This window comes from Schistocerca piceifrons, chromosome 2 (genome assembly GCF_021461385.2).
Source record: "Schistocerca piceifrons isolate TAMUIC-IGC-003096 chromosome 2, iqSchPice1.1, whole genome shotgun sequence".
Lineage (NCBI taxonomy): Eukaryota > Metazoa > Arthropoda > Insecta > Orthoptera > Acrididae > Schistocerca > Schistocerca piceifrons.
Window position 1 is genome coordinate 230248252 of NC_060139.1, and position 17159 is coordinate 230265410.

The 17159-nt window shown below is 43.7% G+C and overlaps 1 protein-coding gene across 1 annotated transcript in view; it reads left to right on the forward strand.

Annotated features, from left to right (window-relative positions):
* Nucleotides 1-17159, forward strand: part of LOC124775274 (agrin-like) — a 369325-nt gene that overhangs the window by 117747 nt on the left and 234419 nt on the right. The window contains exon 7 of the mRNA XM_047250112.1: nucleotides 1364-1654. Within this exon, the coding sequence (XP_047106068.1) occupies nucleotides 1364-1654 (291 nt within the window). The remainder of the gene's footprint in view (nucleotides 1-1363; nucleotides 1655-17159) is intronic.

Sequence of the window (17159 nt, forward strand, 5' to 3'; positions counted from 1 at the left end):
TGCATGGCGACGACTTTGAACGTAGTGTACAGTTCTGCCACTGGGCACAAGAGAAATTACGTGACGATGACAGATTTTTTGCACGCGTTCTGTTTTGCGACGAAGCGACATTCACCAACAGCGGTAACGTAGACCGGCATAATATGCACTATTGGGCAACGGAAAATCCACGATGGCTGTGACAAGTGGAACATCAACGACCTTGGCGGGTCAATGTATGGTGCGGTATTATGGGAGGAAGGATAATTGGCCCCCATTTTATCGATAGTAATATAAGTGGTCCAATGTATGCTGATTTTCAACGTAATGTTGTACCGATGTTACTACAAGATGTTACACCGCATGACAGACTGGAGATGTACTTCCAACATGATGGATGTGAAGCACATAGCTCGCGTGCGGTTGAAGCGGTATTGAATAGCATATTTCATGACAGGTGGATTGGTCGTCGAAGCACCATAACATGGCCCGCACGTTCACTGTATCTGACGTCCCCGAATTTCTTTCTGTGGGGAAAGTTGAAGGATATCTGCTATCGTGATCCACCGACAACGCCTGACAACATGCGTCAGCGCATTGTCAATGCATGTGCGAACACTACGGAAGGCGAAGTACTCGCTGTTGACAGGAATGTCGTTACACGTATTGCCAAATACATTGAGGTTGACGGACATCATTTTGAGCATTTACTGCATTGATGTGGAATTTACAGGTAATCATGCTGTAACGGCATGCGTTCTCAGGAATGATAAGTTCACAAAGATACATGTATGGCATTGGAACAACTGAAATGAAATGTTCAAACGTACCTACGTTCTGTATTGTAATTTGGAAAACCTGCCTGTTACCAACTGCTCGTCTAAAACTGTAAGCCATATGTTTGTGACTATTACAGCGCCATCATTCACAAAGCGAAAAAAATGGTCCAACTAAAACATTCGTATTTCTTTACGTACTACACGAATATGTAATAAAAAATGGGGGTTCCTATTTTAAAAAACGCAGTTGATATCCGTTTGACCTATGGCAGCGCCATCTAGCGGGCCATCCATAGCGGCATCTGGTTTCCCCCTTCAAGCTAGACAAGTTTCGTTCTTTGTAGTTTTATCGTTTGACGCTTATTTCATGAGATATTTGGCCCGGTCATGATCAATGGACCACCCTGTATATGTAAATCCATCTTTATAATCTGTGTGGATTCCGAGGCGAGTAGAAGATGTTTCCATTGCCAGCGGCGGTCCTACACCGTATTAGTCACATTGATGTGTTGTGTCTGTGGTGTTTCTGCATTTTTTATCACCTCCTTGTACGAAGATGAACACGGAGGCGGCGAGTGTAGAGGTGGTGCTTGGCGCGCCCGCAGGCAGCGAGCCCACGACGTCCTCGCCGGCCACCGGCGGCGGTGGCGCGTCGCCCGCGACAGGAGACGGCTGCCGCGGGGTGCGCTGCGACCTGGGCGCCACCTGCGAGCTGGACGAGGAGCAGCGGCCGCGCTGCGCCTGCCGCTTCAGCTGCCCGCCGGCGCCCGCGGGCCCGCGCGACGGCTGGCTGTGCGCCTCGGACGGCGCGCTGCACCCCAGCCTCTGCCACCTGCGGCACGCCGGCTGCCTCGCCGGCGACGAGCTGCGCCTGCGGCCCAGGGAGCTCTGCGTCGGTGAGGCGACACACCCTATACTTTTCCTCTGTGTTTCACACGCACACACATTCACCTTAGCGAAAATTCACACGCACGCACATTCACCTTAGCGAAAGTTTCACCCAGACTTTACGAAGAACGAGAAAGAAGACATTAGCGTTTAACGTCCCATAGACTGTCAAATTCTGAAGGTGGCAGGGGTAAAATACAGGGAGCGAAAGGCTGTTTACAATTTGTACAGAAACCAGATGGCAGTTATAAGAGTCGACGGGCATGAAAGGGAAGCACTGGTTGGGAAGGGAGTGAGACAGGGTTGTAGTCCATCCCCGCTGTTATTCAATCTGTATATTGAGCAAGCAGTAAAGGAAACAGAAGAAAAATTCGGAGTAGGTATTAAAATCCATGGAGAAGAAGTAAAAACTTTGAGGTTCACCGATGACATAGCAATTCTGTCAGAGACAGCAAAGGACTTGGAAGAGCAGTTGAACGGAATGGACAGTGTCTTGAAAGGAGGATATAAGATGAACATCAACAATGGCAAAACGCGGATAATGAAATGTAGTCGAATTAAATCGGGTGATGCTGAGGGAATTAGATTAGGAAATGAGATGCTTATAGTAGTAAATGAGTTTTCCTATTTGGGGAGAAAAATAACTGATGATGGTCGAAGAAGAGAGGATATAAAATGTAGAATGGCAATGGCAAGGAAAGCGTTTCTAAAGAAGAGAAATTTGTTTACATCGAGTATAGATTTAAGTGCCAGGAAGTCTTTTCTGAAAGTATTTGTATGGAGTGTAGCCATGTATGGAAGTGAAACGTGGACGATAAATAGTTTGGACAAGAACAGAAGCTTTCGAAATGTCGTCCTACAGAAGAATGTCGAAGATTAGATGGGTAGATCATATAACTAATGAGGAGGTATTGAATAGAATTCGGGAGAAGAGGAGTTTGTGGCACAACTTGACTAGAAGAAGGGGTCGGTTGGTAGGAAATGTTCTGAGGCATCAAGGGATCACCAATTTAGTACTGGAGGGCAGCGTGGAGGGTAAAAATCGTAGAGGGAGACCAAGAGATGAATACACTAAGCAGATTCAGAAGGATGTAGGGTGCAGTAGGTACTGACAGATGAAGCAGCTTGCACAGGCCGCGCGGGATTAACCGAGAGGTCTAGGGCGCAGCGGTCATGGACTGTACGGCTGGTCCCGGCGGAGGTTCGAGTCCTCCCTCGGGCGTGTGTGTGTGTGTGTGTGTGTGTGTGTGTGTGTGTGTGTGTTTGTCCTTAGTATAATTTAGGTTACGTAGTGTGTAAGCTTACCGACTGATGGCCTTAGCAGTTACGTCCCATAAGATTTAACACACATTTGAACATTTTTGAACTTGCACAGGTTAGAGTAGCATGGAGAGCTGCATCAAACCAGTCTCAGGACTGAAGACCACAACATTCTGTCGAGGAGCTCCTGGAAGAGCTGAAAAATTAAGCAAATTCCAGTGTTACATTGTTTATTTAAACTTACGACTTGTCGCCTGAATGTGTTTCTTATATTTCATTTTATCTGTTTCTACTATCGTGTTATAAATTCATTTATTGACTCGTTCCATGACCATGGAGACTCCTCCTTAATTTGGTTCCACGGAACAATGAATAAATAAAAACAAAAAAACAACAACAGAAAACGAAGTCACTAGATGGAGCACAAGCTCGGATTGGGGAAGGGTGGAGAAGGAAATCGACTGTGGCCTTTCAAAGGAACCATCCCAGCATTTTCTTAAACCAATTTACGCAAATCACAGAAAACCTAAATCAGGATGACAGGACGTGGATTTGAATCTTCGCCCTCCTGAATGCGAGTCCAGTATGCACTACGCGACCTCGATCTGAACAAAGAAAATCGATGGTTCGGCATATACTAAAAGATAGCTGTTATGAAACATAGATACTTGTCTGATTTGTCATATAAAGCGGTCGCTGTGGGCGAGCGGTTCTGGGCGCCTCAGTCCGGAACCGCTCCTGCTACGGTCGCAAGTTCGAATCCTGCCTCAGGCATGGATGTGTGTAATTTCCTTAGGTTAGTTAGGGGACTGATGACCCCAGATGTTAAGACCCATAATGCTTAGAGCCATTTGAACCATTTTGTCATATAAAAGATTCATGTTCGTACTGAAATTTCATAAAAGCTGACTGATCACTACTTCATCATCATCATCATTTAATACTGATTATGCCTTTCAGCGTTCAGTCTGGAGCATATCTCCCCTTATAAAATTCCTCCATGATCCCATATTCAGTGCTAACATTGGTGCCTCTTCTGATGTTAAACCTATTACTTCAAAATCATTCTTAACCGAATCGAGGTACCTTCTCCTTGGTCTGCCCCAACTCCTCCTACCCTCTACTGCTGAACGCATGAGTCTCTTGGGTAACCTTGCTTCTCCCATGCGTGTAACATGACCCCACCATCTAAGCCTGTTCGCCCTGACTACTACATCTATAGAGTTCATTCCCAGTTTTTCTTTGATTTCCTGCCATTGTTCCCATCTACTAGTACCTGCAATCATCCTAGCTACTTTCATATCAGTAACCTCAACCTTTTTGATAAGGTAACCTGAATCCACCCAGCTTTCGCTCCCATACAACAAAGTTCGTCGAAAGATTGAACGGTGCACAGATAACTTAGTCTTGGTACTGACATCCTTCTTGCAGAAGAGACTAGATCGTAGCTGAGCGCTCACTGAATTAGATTTGCTATCCCCTCGCTTCCAGTTCTTTCACTATGTTGCCATCCTGTGAGAATATGCATCCCAACTACTTGAAACCGTCCACCTGTTCCAACTTTGTTCCTCCTATTTGTCACTAACCAGTTAATATTTCTTTCCCACAGACATTACTTTCGTTTTGGAGATGCTAATCTTCATACCATAGTCCTTACATTTCTGATCTAGCTCTGAAATATTACTTTGCAAATTTTCAATCGAATCTGCCATCACAACTAAGTCACCCGCATATGCAAGACTGCTTATTTTGTGTTCACATATCTTAATCTCACCCAGCCAGTCTATTGTTTTCAACATATGATCCATAAATAATATGAACAACAGTGGAGACAGGTTGCAGCCTTGTCTTACCCCTGAAACTACTCTGAACCATGAACTCAATTTACTGTCAACTCTAACTGCTGCCTGACTATCCATGTAAAGACCTTTAATTGCTTGCAAAAGTTTGCCTCCTATTCCATAATCTCGTAGAACAGACAATAACTTCCTCCTAGGAACCCAGTCATATGCCTTTTCTAGATCTATAAAGCATAGATACAAATTCCCTGTTCCACTCATAACACTTCTCCATTATTTGCCGTAAGCCAAAGATCTGGTCCTGACAACCTCTAAGAGGACTAAACCCACACTGATTTTCATCCAGTTGGTCCTCAACTAATACTCGCACTTTCCTTTCAACAATACCTGAGAAGATTTTACCCACAATGCTGTAGTTGTTACAATCTTTTCTGTTTCCATGTTTAAAGATTGGTGCGATTACTGTTTTCGTCCAGTCTGATGAAACAAGTCCCGACTCCCAGGCCATTTCAATTATCCTGTGTAGCCGTTTACGACCTGACATTCCACTGTATTTGATGAGTTCCGACTTAATTTCATCCACCCCAGCTGCTTTATTGCACTGCAATCTATTGACCATTTTCTCCGCTTCCTCAAATGTGATCCTATTTCCATCATCATTCCTATCCCATTGTACCTCGAAATCTGAAACATTACTGATCGCATTTTCACCTACTTTGAGCAACTCTTCAAAATATTCCCTCCATCTGCCCAAGGCATCCACAGGATTCACCGGCAGTTTCCCTGACCTGTCCAAAATACTTGTCATTTCCTTCTTACCTCCCTTTCGAAGACTGCTAATTACACTCCAGAATGGTTTTCCAGCAGCTTGACCCATAGTCTCCAACCTGTTTCCAAAGTCTTCCCAAGATTTCTTCTTGGATGCTGCAATTATCTGCTTGGCTTTGTTTCTTTCTTCAACATAACTTTCTCTGTCTACCTGAGTTCTAGTATGTAGCCATTTTTGATACGCCCTCTGTTTCCTTTTACAGGCTGCGTTGATTTTGTCATTCCACCAAGCTGTTTGCTTCATCCTACCTTTATACACTACTGTTCCATGACATTATTTAGCCACTTCTAGTACTGTGTCCCTGTACCTTGTCCATTCCTTTTCCAATGACTGTAGTTGACTACATTCAACTAACTGGTACCTTCCTGAGATCACTGTTATGTACTTGTGCCTGATTTCCTTATCCCGAAGTTTCTCTACTCTTATCCTCCTACATATGGACCTGACCTCCTGCACTTTCGGCCTCACAATCCCAATTTCACTGCAGATTAAATAATGATCAGTGTCATCAAAGAATCCCCTGAATACACGTGTGTCCGTCACAGCCTTCCTGAGTTCCTGATCTGTTATTATATAGTCAATGACAGATCTGGTTCCCCTGCCTTCCCAAGTATACTGGTGAATGTTCTTATGTTTAAAAAAGCAGTTTGTGATTACTAAGCTCATACGGGCACATAAATCCAAGAGTTGTTTCCCGTTCCTGTTGGCCTCCATATCCTCTCCAAATTTACCCATAACCTTTTCATACCCTTCTGTTCGATTTCCAATCCTGGCGTTAAAACCACCCATGAGCAGAGCACTGTCCTTGTCCTTTACTCTAACAACTACATCACTGAGTGCCTCATAAAAACTATCCATCTTATCTTGATCTGTCCCTTCACAATGCGAATATACTGACACAGTCCTAATTTTCTTGCTAGACACTGTCAAACCTATCCACATCAGTCGTTCGTTTACATACCTTATTGCAACTACGCTGGGTTCCATTTCTTTCCTGATGTAAAGCCCTACACCCCATTGTGCTATTCCTGCTTTGACTCCTGACAGGTAGACCTTGTATTCTCCCACTTCCTCTTCTTTCTCACCCCTTACCCGAATGTCACTAACAGCTAGAACGTCCAGTCCCATCTTACTTGCAGCCTCTGCCAGCTCTACCTTCTTCCCAGAGTAGCCCCCATTGATATTAATAGCTCCCCATCATATTACCATTTGTTTGCCAAGTCGAATCTTAGGAGTCCCTGGTTTGTCAGTTAAAGGTGGGACTCCGTCACCTCCAAAGGTCCGAGGCATTTTGCTCTGATTATTGCCAGCATCGTATTTAAAGTACCAGGGAAGCAGGTTGCTAGCCTTACTTGCCCCGAGTCCCATTGGGTTTTACCCCTAACGGCTGAGGGACTAACCGGTGGATTTGATAGTCTTTGCCGTATGAGCACAAAGGTGACCACGACTCAGAATATGTCCGAGATGCCCTGCCTTATTCCAAAGTAACTGGCATCCCGACTGTCGGGACCACTTACTTGGCCACTCATACGTTGCCCGTGGTTCATGAACTAGGACATGACTACAGGAACCCACACCATGAACCACGACTGATCACTTAAATTAATCAAAATGGTAGATTAAACCGAGCCAGTAGAATCACTTTACAAATTTCAAAGATAAAATGATAAATAATTATCGATCGAAAATCAACGATCAGAGGGTACGCCTCTGTGAACGAAATCTAGTGCACATTCTAAATCAGTGTTTCTTTTGTGATGTGCGGAACGCTGAGAGTAGTTGACTAACAGCTTACGCATATCACTAACCATATAACCAATCTGCGTCTAGGATCAGCATAAATTTTTGCTTCTACTTAACCCTAGAACACATTGTTACTAAAACATCGTAAGTTTTACAACTCGACATTTTATTCAAAAGAAGTCATAATTTATACTAGGGTCGTTGCGAAAGTAATGCCTCCTAGTTTTATTCATGGAAACTAAAGGAGACACATAAATACAATGGCACAACTAAATAGAGAAATATTTCAGCTTCAGACTGTCATTTTTCCTTACAGTCACTACCATTCGTTATGCACCTTCGTCAGCGATGAACCAGAGCCTGCAGGTCTCGCTTGTAAAAACCGGAACCAGCTCAGGCTAACCACTTCCTTACAGCTTTGACAACAGCATCCGAGTCTTGATAACGTTCGCCACGTAGACCATCTTTCAGAGTCCCAAAGAGATGGAAGTCTGTAAATCTAAATCGTAATTGAATGGTGGATGCGGTAAGACAGTCCAGCCAAATTTTGCAATGAGTTTCGTGGTCGCAAAACTGGTATGGGGCCTGGCGTTACCATTTCGCATGTGAAAATTGGTTTTCTTGTCTGGCCTTACGCTGGAAACTCGGGAGCCGGCCGGTTTGGCCGAGTGCTTCTAGGCGCTTCAGTCTGGAACCGCGCGACCGCTCCGGTCGCAGGTTCGAATGCTGCCTCGGGCATGGATGTGTGTGATGTACTTAGGTTAGTTAGGTTTAAGTAGCTCTAAGTTCTAGGGGATTGATGACCTCAGATGTTAAGTCCCATAGTGCTCAGAGCCATTTGAACCATTTTTTATAAATATAAATAAGTTACGGTTCATATATTTTGCACTCATTTTAAACTGCAACCGACTAAACGAAACATTCAGCTCACACACTGTTTATCTATACACTGTGCAAAAGTGAACTGATTACTGATTCGGGACCACTACCAGAGATGCCGCTGCGGACGTTACATTTAAAATTATGGCGTACACTTTCTTGTGGAACTGACTGGAAATGTCATTAATAGTATAACAGCCAAGGTATAAAACTGAAAATTTTTTCTGATTTCAAGGCGTAATACACTGAAGCGTCAAAAAATTGGTACTGACATGCGTATTCAAATACAGAGATATATAAACAGGCAGAATATGGCGCTGCTGTGCGCAACGCCTATATAAGACAAAAAGTGTCTGGCGCAGTTGTTAGATCGACTACCTCAGCTTTTAAGTCCCGTAGTGTTCAGAGCCATTTTTTGGAAATTCGGTCTTTTGGCTTAATCAGTGTCGTCTTGTGGCGTACTGAATTAACAGTCTCTCCAGGTTCCAGGACATCCAAAAGAACCACACCCTGGCTAACCCAAAAGACTGTGAACACCACTTTACTTGCAGACGGCTGTCTCTTGAATTTTTTCTTTGACGGAGGATTCGCATGTCGCCATTCCACGGACTGTCTTTTGGATTCCGGCTCGCAGTGGCGACACCAAGTGTCATCTCCGGTGATGATGCTATTCACAGTATTGTCACCTTCAGCTTCATATTGGTCCGGTAGGTTCCGACAAATTTCCATTCGCTGACTTTTTTGTTCTTCTGTAATCATCCGCGGGACCCGTCTTGCAAAGACTTTGCAATAACCAAGGTATTCCAAAGTTATTTCCAAGGCATTACAGCCAACATCCAGCTATGTACACAACTCTCTGGTCGTTGTCCGCCAATCAGCACGGACGAGTTGATCAAGACACTCTTCACTGCTAGGGATGACAGCTGTGCAGGGTCGACCGGTCCGTGGCTTGTCCTGCATACCCTTTTCACCACCTTAAAAATAGCGTTCCCATCGCCTCACATTGCTCACGTCTACTGAATCATCTCCATATATCTTTCGCACGCCTCGAAGGATTTCAATCGGCACAATTTCTTCAGCAGTGAGGAAATCAATCACACATCATAGTTTTATACACGCGTCCATATCAACCTCCATTTTGGAACACTCCTCTGCTGGCGCCAACTACCGCAGAATAACGTAACCACCTTCAAATGAAAGAGAGAGGTTCAAGCATTAGCACTACACCAACGGCATCTGGCGCGGACATCCAAAGTCACCAAAAAAAAAAAAAAAAAGGGAGGCATTACTTTCGGAACGACTCTCATAGTTTATGCGCTATTTAATCAAATTGATAAGGTCTACAATGGTATGTCTTATACAAAATAAGTACAAAATATCCTGTTTTATAACTTAAAACTGTGACAACACCAGATTGGTGGGAACTGCGAACTGGCACCAACTACAATCGCAAATTTTACGAGGGATGAGTACTCTAGCTTTAAAAAAGGAAATAAATGGGACTGTTTACCAAAGAAAAGGACGTAGGATGTATCCTAAGAAACATAGACAGGCATGCATTGGATAACTTACTAGCAATAGACTAAAAGTCAATTAAAATTGGACTGAACATTTATTATTTCCAGGATTTTTGAAAGAGAGCACGAAACACTTACATTAGAACACAGTGAGTTTCTGGCGCCTCATTTACTAAATAGATGAGTCAGAAATTAATAAAATGTTTTCCCTCATTAACCCATTAACAATTTATAAGTTCTAAAATAGAGATAGTTTGATGTACAGGTACCACGCACATGTTTCCACATGTACAGTAGCAAGACACAGAAAAAAATGAAACGAGAAGTGTTAAGCATGCACCATAATTAAGTGTAGTCGACAAAAAGGTTTGTTCCGACCAGTTAAGAATGACTAATGAACAGACAAGAAATCGCAAACGTAAAACTAGCCATGCCCAGAGTTTCATACACACAGAACAGTCACCTAGGGGAAAGAGTCACTGAACGATGCGAACAGCCAGTAATATAAATCGGAATTAACACACACGGGAATTCAATTTAGTTTAAATCCTACGGGTACAGAAAGAAACTGACAAACGATGAGCTAAGCACTCATTCGTTTTTCAATGCGTGGTCCAAGTTACACAAGCAAGACAATGGAATACATCTGAATAATGAAAAATTTGTTGCTCCAAAGAAAATTGGAAATTTATTGCAAAATAACTGCAAAATAAAACAGAGCCACAGAACTGAAGGCTATCTAATCGACATAGAAACACGCAGAGTCGACCAGACGCTTATGAAATAGAAATTGCTGAGCAAAATAAAGTTAATAAAACAAGAATAATAACGCAAGAAACAAAAACAGAAGCAGATTCCCACTGAAAAAAACAAGCTGAAGCCGAGCATAGTTCGTCCACTACTCTTCCACATTCCTAAGTTCCGAACAAAGCAACTATCTACGAAAATCGAATAATGGCGTAAGTCGAGCACTCCCTATGTTCAGTAAACTATAGCACATGATTCCAAGAGCCGGCCGGTGTGGCCGTGCGGTTCTAAGCGCGTCAGTTTGGAACGGCGTGACCTCTACGGTCGCAGGTTCGAATCCTGCCTCGGGCATGGATGTGTGTGGTGTCCTTAGGTTAATTAGGTTTAAGTAGTTCTAAGTTCTAGGGAACTGATGACCTCAGTAGTTAAGTCCCATAGTGCTCAGAGCCATTTGAACCATTTTGATTGCCAAGACCTACGGCTATCAAAGAAATGGAGTAATACTTCGGCTAGGCTGAAACTCACACAATCTCAGTCACCATACTAAAGCTACTGTAGACCAGTCACGAGCAACGTAACTCATCAAGGTAACAAGTGCCTGAGCACGCTAGCAAAATCGAGGTCTACGTAGGTAGCGAAGTGGCTAGAAAAAAGCCTTTCATTTAATACGTCATTTAAAGAGAGGAGGAATGGAAAAGAAATATAGGAATACAACACTAAAACTTCATAAAGAAGGCCGCGGAAGGTAGAGGAAACACAGATTCTTAATGAATCTACGTATATACTCGAAATACAGTCATGAAATGGAATAGTTGTAGAAAATGTGTGGAACTGCTGGCTGATAAGGACACGCTCAGCTGCTCAATCTTTATCGCAGCATGATTTACTAAAACACCAAAAGTGTCGTTTACTAACGATTTGTAAAATAAAATTAACTTCAGTAATACATTATGAAATGGCTGATATAGAGTTGTTTAAATACAAAATCCAATCACAGATTCACGTAATTCTAACACTGACGTGGAACAAGTTATGTTTGTATTTAATGAACCGTAAACACAAAAGCCTTTGTAAAATGCAAACTTCCACGGCCGGAAATGTCACAACTAATAAAATGTTCCGGGCTATTATGCCGTGGTCTAATGTATTTCACCTTAAAATCAAACGTTTCATTCCCATCTGCGGAGGAAATTTTCAAGGAAGATCGTAGCTTGGTTGAATGTCCGATTCACACCCTGGCTCGCTACTAACTGGAGCAACATTGTGCTTCCGCGTGCCTCCTCGCAGTGGCGTGACGTCACATGTTTCGAATACGCGAGAGTAATTGGGCGTTGTCGACTGCCGTCGTCCACTGTTGCTGTCACCCCATGGTGGAAGATTGATTCACATCTTCTTCAGCACCGGAATCTAGATGTCATTCAGTTTCACACCTTCCTCTTTCCTCTTGAAATTCCTGGTTTTTTTTTACAATCTCTATGGTCTCTCTGTACAACCTTTCATGGTATCCATTTGTGAAAGCCAATATTTGAGTCCTGCCAAAATGAATGTGGTAGTCTCCTAGCTACAAAGCACATTCCTAACCGCTGAACTGTCAATCTCCCCTCTTCTGCAGTTGCCCTGGAGCTCTTCTAGTCGTTTTTTGACAGTACTTTTTGTCGTACCCTCGTGCATCTCCCACAACTACACGGAATCCTATAAATTCCTGCTTTTTTCCAGCGGTTGGCGAGCATCCTTGGCCGATTTTAGGTGATATTGTATCTTTTGGGTGGGTTTGTAGATTACCCAAATGTTCCACTTTTTCAAGTAGCGGCCTTAATGAACGGCTGGAAAACTTTTGGTTTCACCCTAGCGTGATAGCAACAGCGGACGGCGGCAGTCGACAATGGCCAATGGCGCTCGGTATTCAAAACATTTGACGTCACGCCACTGCGCGGAAGCGGAATTTTGCTGTAGTCAGCGGCGAGCCATGGTGTGAATCAGACGTTCCAGTAAGCTACGATCCTCACTGAAAATATCCTCCGCTCATGGGAACGAAACGTTATAGGGTGAAATCCATTCGGCCACGGCATGAGAGCCCGGAACATATTATTAACTGTTAGACTGCCAATTCAGAGTGGCACACCACCAGTCCGCAATGCCAGTTTGTCTGCCGTAATCGTCGTAATACGAAAGAAAAAAGTTCATCCGTCCCCTAGGAGAGCGGAAAACAGCATGAAAGGAAGAGGAGATACATTGTTTGACAGTACGAATGGAAAGGACGCTATGCGAGGCAAATCTTTCCAAAATAGCTTCGGCTCACAGAGCAGACTGCGGACTCGCATGGTTTCGGCGATCGCCGTAGCCGTGTGCATCCTCTGGCGACGCGGCCAGTTCGCTATCGTGATTACTCCATACACATCTGATTTTAAGTGACGGCTTTCATTCTTTCGCCTGTGTAAGGCAGCAGCTCGACGTGGCAAGTACAAGTCGTTGGAAGTCCCCTGCAGAAAACTTGACCCAGCCTGCCTCTACAGCCGTCCATAACTGCGAAAGATTTTCCGGTGCAAGAGTTTTTTCACGAACTGACTCTCGATTATGTACTGTAAATGTTCAACGGGATTCACGTCTGGCGATCTGGCAGGCCAAAGCATTTGCTCGAACTGTCCAGAATGTTGAAACTTCCTGCCAGATTAAAACTGTGTGCCGGACCGAGACTCGAACTCGGGACCTTTGCCTTTCGCGGGCAAGTGCTCTGCCATCTGAGCTACCCAAGCACGACTCACCCCCCGTCTTCACAGCTTCACTTCTGCCAGTACCTCGTCTCCTACCCTCCAAACTTTACAGAAGCCCTCCTGCGAACCTTGCAGAACTAGCACTCCTGAAAGAAAGGACATTGCGAAGACATGGCTTAGCCACAGCCTGGGGGATGTTTCCAGAATGAGATTTTCACTCTGCAGCGGAGTGTGCTCTGATATGAAACTTCCTGGCGGATTAAAACTGTGTGCTGGACCGAGACTAGAACTCGGGGCCTTTGCCTTTCGCGGGCAAGTGCTCTACCATCAGAGCTACCCAAGCATGACTCACGCCCCGTCCTCACGGCTTTACTTCTGCCAGTACCTTGTCTCCTACCTTCCAAACTTTCGAGTCTCGGTCAGGCACACAGTTTTAATCTGCCAGGAAGTTTCATATCAGCGCACACTCCGCTGCAGAGTGAAAATGTCATTCTGTCCAGAATGTTCTCCAAACCAATCGCGAACAGGTGTGGCACTGTGACATGACGCACTGTCATCCGCAAAAATTCTATCGTTGTTTGGGAACAAGAAGATCATGAGTGGCTTCAAATGGTCTCCAAGTATCCATACGGGCGGTCCAGTCCGTGTGAACACAGCCCACTTCATTATGGAGCCACCACCAGCTTACACAGTGCCTTGTTCACAACTTAGGTCCACGGCTTCGTGGGGTCTTCTCCACACTCGAAAGCTATCATCAGCTCCTACCAACTGAAATCGCGACTCATCTGACCAGGTCAAGACTTTCCAGTTGTCTAGAATCCAACCGATGCGGTCACGAGCCCGGGAGTGGCGCTGCAGGCGACGTCACGGTTGGTTGGTTGATTTAGGGGAGCAGAGCAAACAGCGAGTCATCGGTCCCATCGGATTAGGGAAGAAGGGTGGGGAAGAAAGTCGGCCGTGTCCTTTCAAAGTAACCATCCTGGCATTTGGCTAAGTGATTTAAGGAAATCATGGGGAACCTCAGTCAGGATGGTCGGACGCGGGCTTTAATGGTCGCGTCCCCCCCGAATGCGAGTCCAGTGTGCTAGCCACTGCCCTTGTTACTCACTGGCGACGTTATGCTTCTAGCAAAGGCACTCGTGTTAGTCGATCTACTACCATAGCCCATTAACGCCAAATTTCGCCGCACTGTCCTAACGGATATTTTCATAATAGATCCCACATTCAGTTCTGATATTATTTGGCACAGTGTTACTTTTCTGTTAGCAGTGACTATGCAAAATGCAGCTGCGCTCAGTCTTTAAGCGAAAGCCGTCGGCCACTGTGATATCCGTGGTAACAGATAATGCCCGAAAATTGATATTCTCGTCACACTCTTGACACTGTGTATCTCGGAATATTGTAATCCCTGACGCTTTCTGAAATCGTATGTCCCATGTGGCTAGCTCCAACTGGCATCCTGCTTTCAAAATTCCGATCGTGCGGCCATAAACAAGTCGGAAATCTTTTTATATGACTCACCTAAGTACAAACATCATCTCCGCCGCTGGACTGCCCTTTTATACCTCGTGTATTTGATACTACCAACATCTGTGCATATTGCTATCCCATGACTTTTGTCACGGCAGTATAATGTCACAATGCCTGAAATCTTTATCATTTCAGTATCTTCGTACTTAGTTATTATACTATCACCTCTGGAGAGACAGAGCGTATGAACATGTAATAAGCAACTGAAAGTGGCCAAAATTTTTTATATATAAACAACTAAAAACGAGTAACGAATTTGAATATTGCAAGAGAGTCCTAATACAGCCATGTAACATTAGTTACATTGAACAGGTGTAAAAACAAATGTGTTATGAACGTATGTCATGTAAGATTTATTGCACTACTGTAACTTGTGCACACAAAATGTTTGAAAATTGTTAAGAACATTGTACCTTCTAATATAGGTAACGGTTTGGAAATGAACGAATATGTTCGAAACTAGTCGCTAATAAAAATATGATGTGCAACTCTGGCGGTAACCTTAATTAATAAATTGCAAATTACGGATTAACATGGAAGGGGAAACTATGAATCCAATGACCGCAATCACGAGACAATTTTGTCTATATTAAATGTGTCGCAAAATTTAATATGCAAATTTCACCTGCAAAATCAGTTTTGCCTGATATTCTCCGCCCACTGATAAGTTATTGAAGTACACAATCAGAAGATAAGGTTACAATAATTTTGATACTCGTCAAGAAATAATATACTCCAGGGTAGTTTCAAATTACTTAGCATGTCATAGTTTTTATTTCAAAAGGGTTGTAAGCAGAGAATGCTATTTATACATTCAGTCACAAAATATTACAAGACTCAAGTAGTAAATTATCGACAACTGGTAATTTCTGTATTCTCTTCAAGAAATTTGATTGCGTACATCACGTTACACTATTTGAAAATTCAAATTTTATGAAATCGGTGCGCTTACACACAACTGCTTTGGATCATACTTCACAAAAAGAACGCAAAAAATAGAGCAGAGTAATTCAAACAATGTTGGAAAGATAGAAAACTTCAGTTAGTGAGGAGGAATCAAAAGGAAGTCACACAGAGTTCTATTTTATGTCCACTTCTATTCCTTGTATATATGAATGGTCTTATATTTAACATTCAACAAGCAGGACTGGTACTATTTGCAGACGATACTGTTTTAATAAATCCCATTACAAAGAAAGCAACAGAAGGAGTGGTAAGTGATGTTTTTCAAGGAGTTATTATTCTCTGAAGATGGAGTCCCCCTAAATTTTGAGAAAACATCCTATATTCAGTTCTGTACAACAGAGTCAGATCAAGAAATAATGTAGAAAATGAACAGGAGTCAATAAACATCGTAAAATGCTTCAAATATTGGGCGCATATGTCGATGAAAACCTGAACTGGAAAAAGCGTGTTACTGAGCTGCTCAAATAATTAAGTACAGGTACTTTTGCTCTTCGTATAAGTGATAGTCTTGGAAAGAAACGTCAACCTCCTGACATATTTTGCATATTTCCACTCAATAATGTCGTATGGAATAATTTTCTTGGGTAACCAACACTCAAAAATAAAGCACTGACTGCACAAAAGCGAGCAGCAAGAATAATATGTGGTGATAATCCGTGGTCGTCAATTAGGTACCTGTTCAAGGAATTAGGCATTTTAGTTGCACCATCACACTACATACCCGCTAACACCAAAAATAACGAAGCAGATTGCTCACAAATTGATATTTATTCAAGTACAGATGGAAAATGCAGAACTGTAAAAATTGGCGGCCGATAGATGAATGTGTGACGCTGCAGCGCAATTTCACCGCACAGTTGGCAAGGATAGTAAATTGGGGACATGTCGATACCAGGGCAAAAAGTCTTTACGAATTCCATTCTGTGTACTCAGATGGACAGTAAGTACGCCTCGCAGACAGGGATGTGAACAATATACACAGATGTCAGCATTCGAGATAGGACTCGCAGTTGGGCTCAAAGAAGCCGGTTGGAGTATTCGGCGAATCGCTTGGCCTTTGAATAGGAGCGATGCCAGTATTCGAGGATATTCGCCGGAAAGAATGAACAATGGCGGAACAGCAGGAAGCAGTCGACATGGAGAGACGACAAACAGTGGGGGTTTGAGCAGTCGTCAGAGAGGCATTCAGAACCTCTGATTCATCATTTTCATCGATTCGACGTGCAACTGGTACGTAACGGACCATTAACAGACGGCACACAGAAAGGGGGCTGAGCTCACGGCACCTCATGCGCCGATTACCGTTGACCTCTGTACCCCTGGAAGCCCGTTTGCCGTGGTGTCGGGCACTTCCGGCTTGGAATCTCATTGTCTGGATTGGAATTGTCTTCACTGATGAGTTTCGCTCCGAAGTGAGCCCCGGTGACCAGTGTAGACGTCTCTAGGGACGCCCCCAAACAGCACTGGGATGCCAACTTGACTGTCGCCTACCATACGGCCCGGTAGCCAGAAGTGATCGTCTGGGCCGCCAT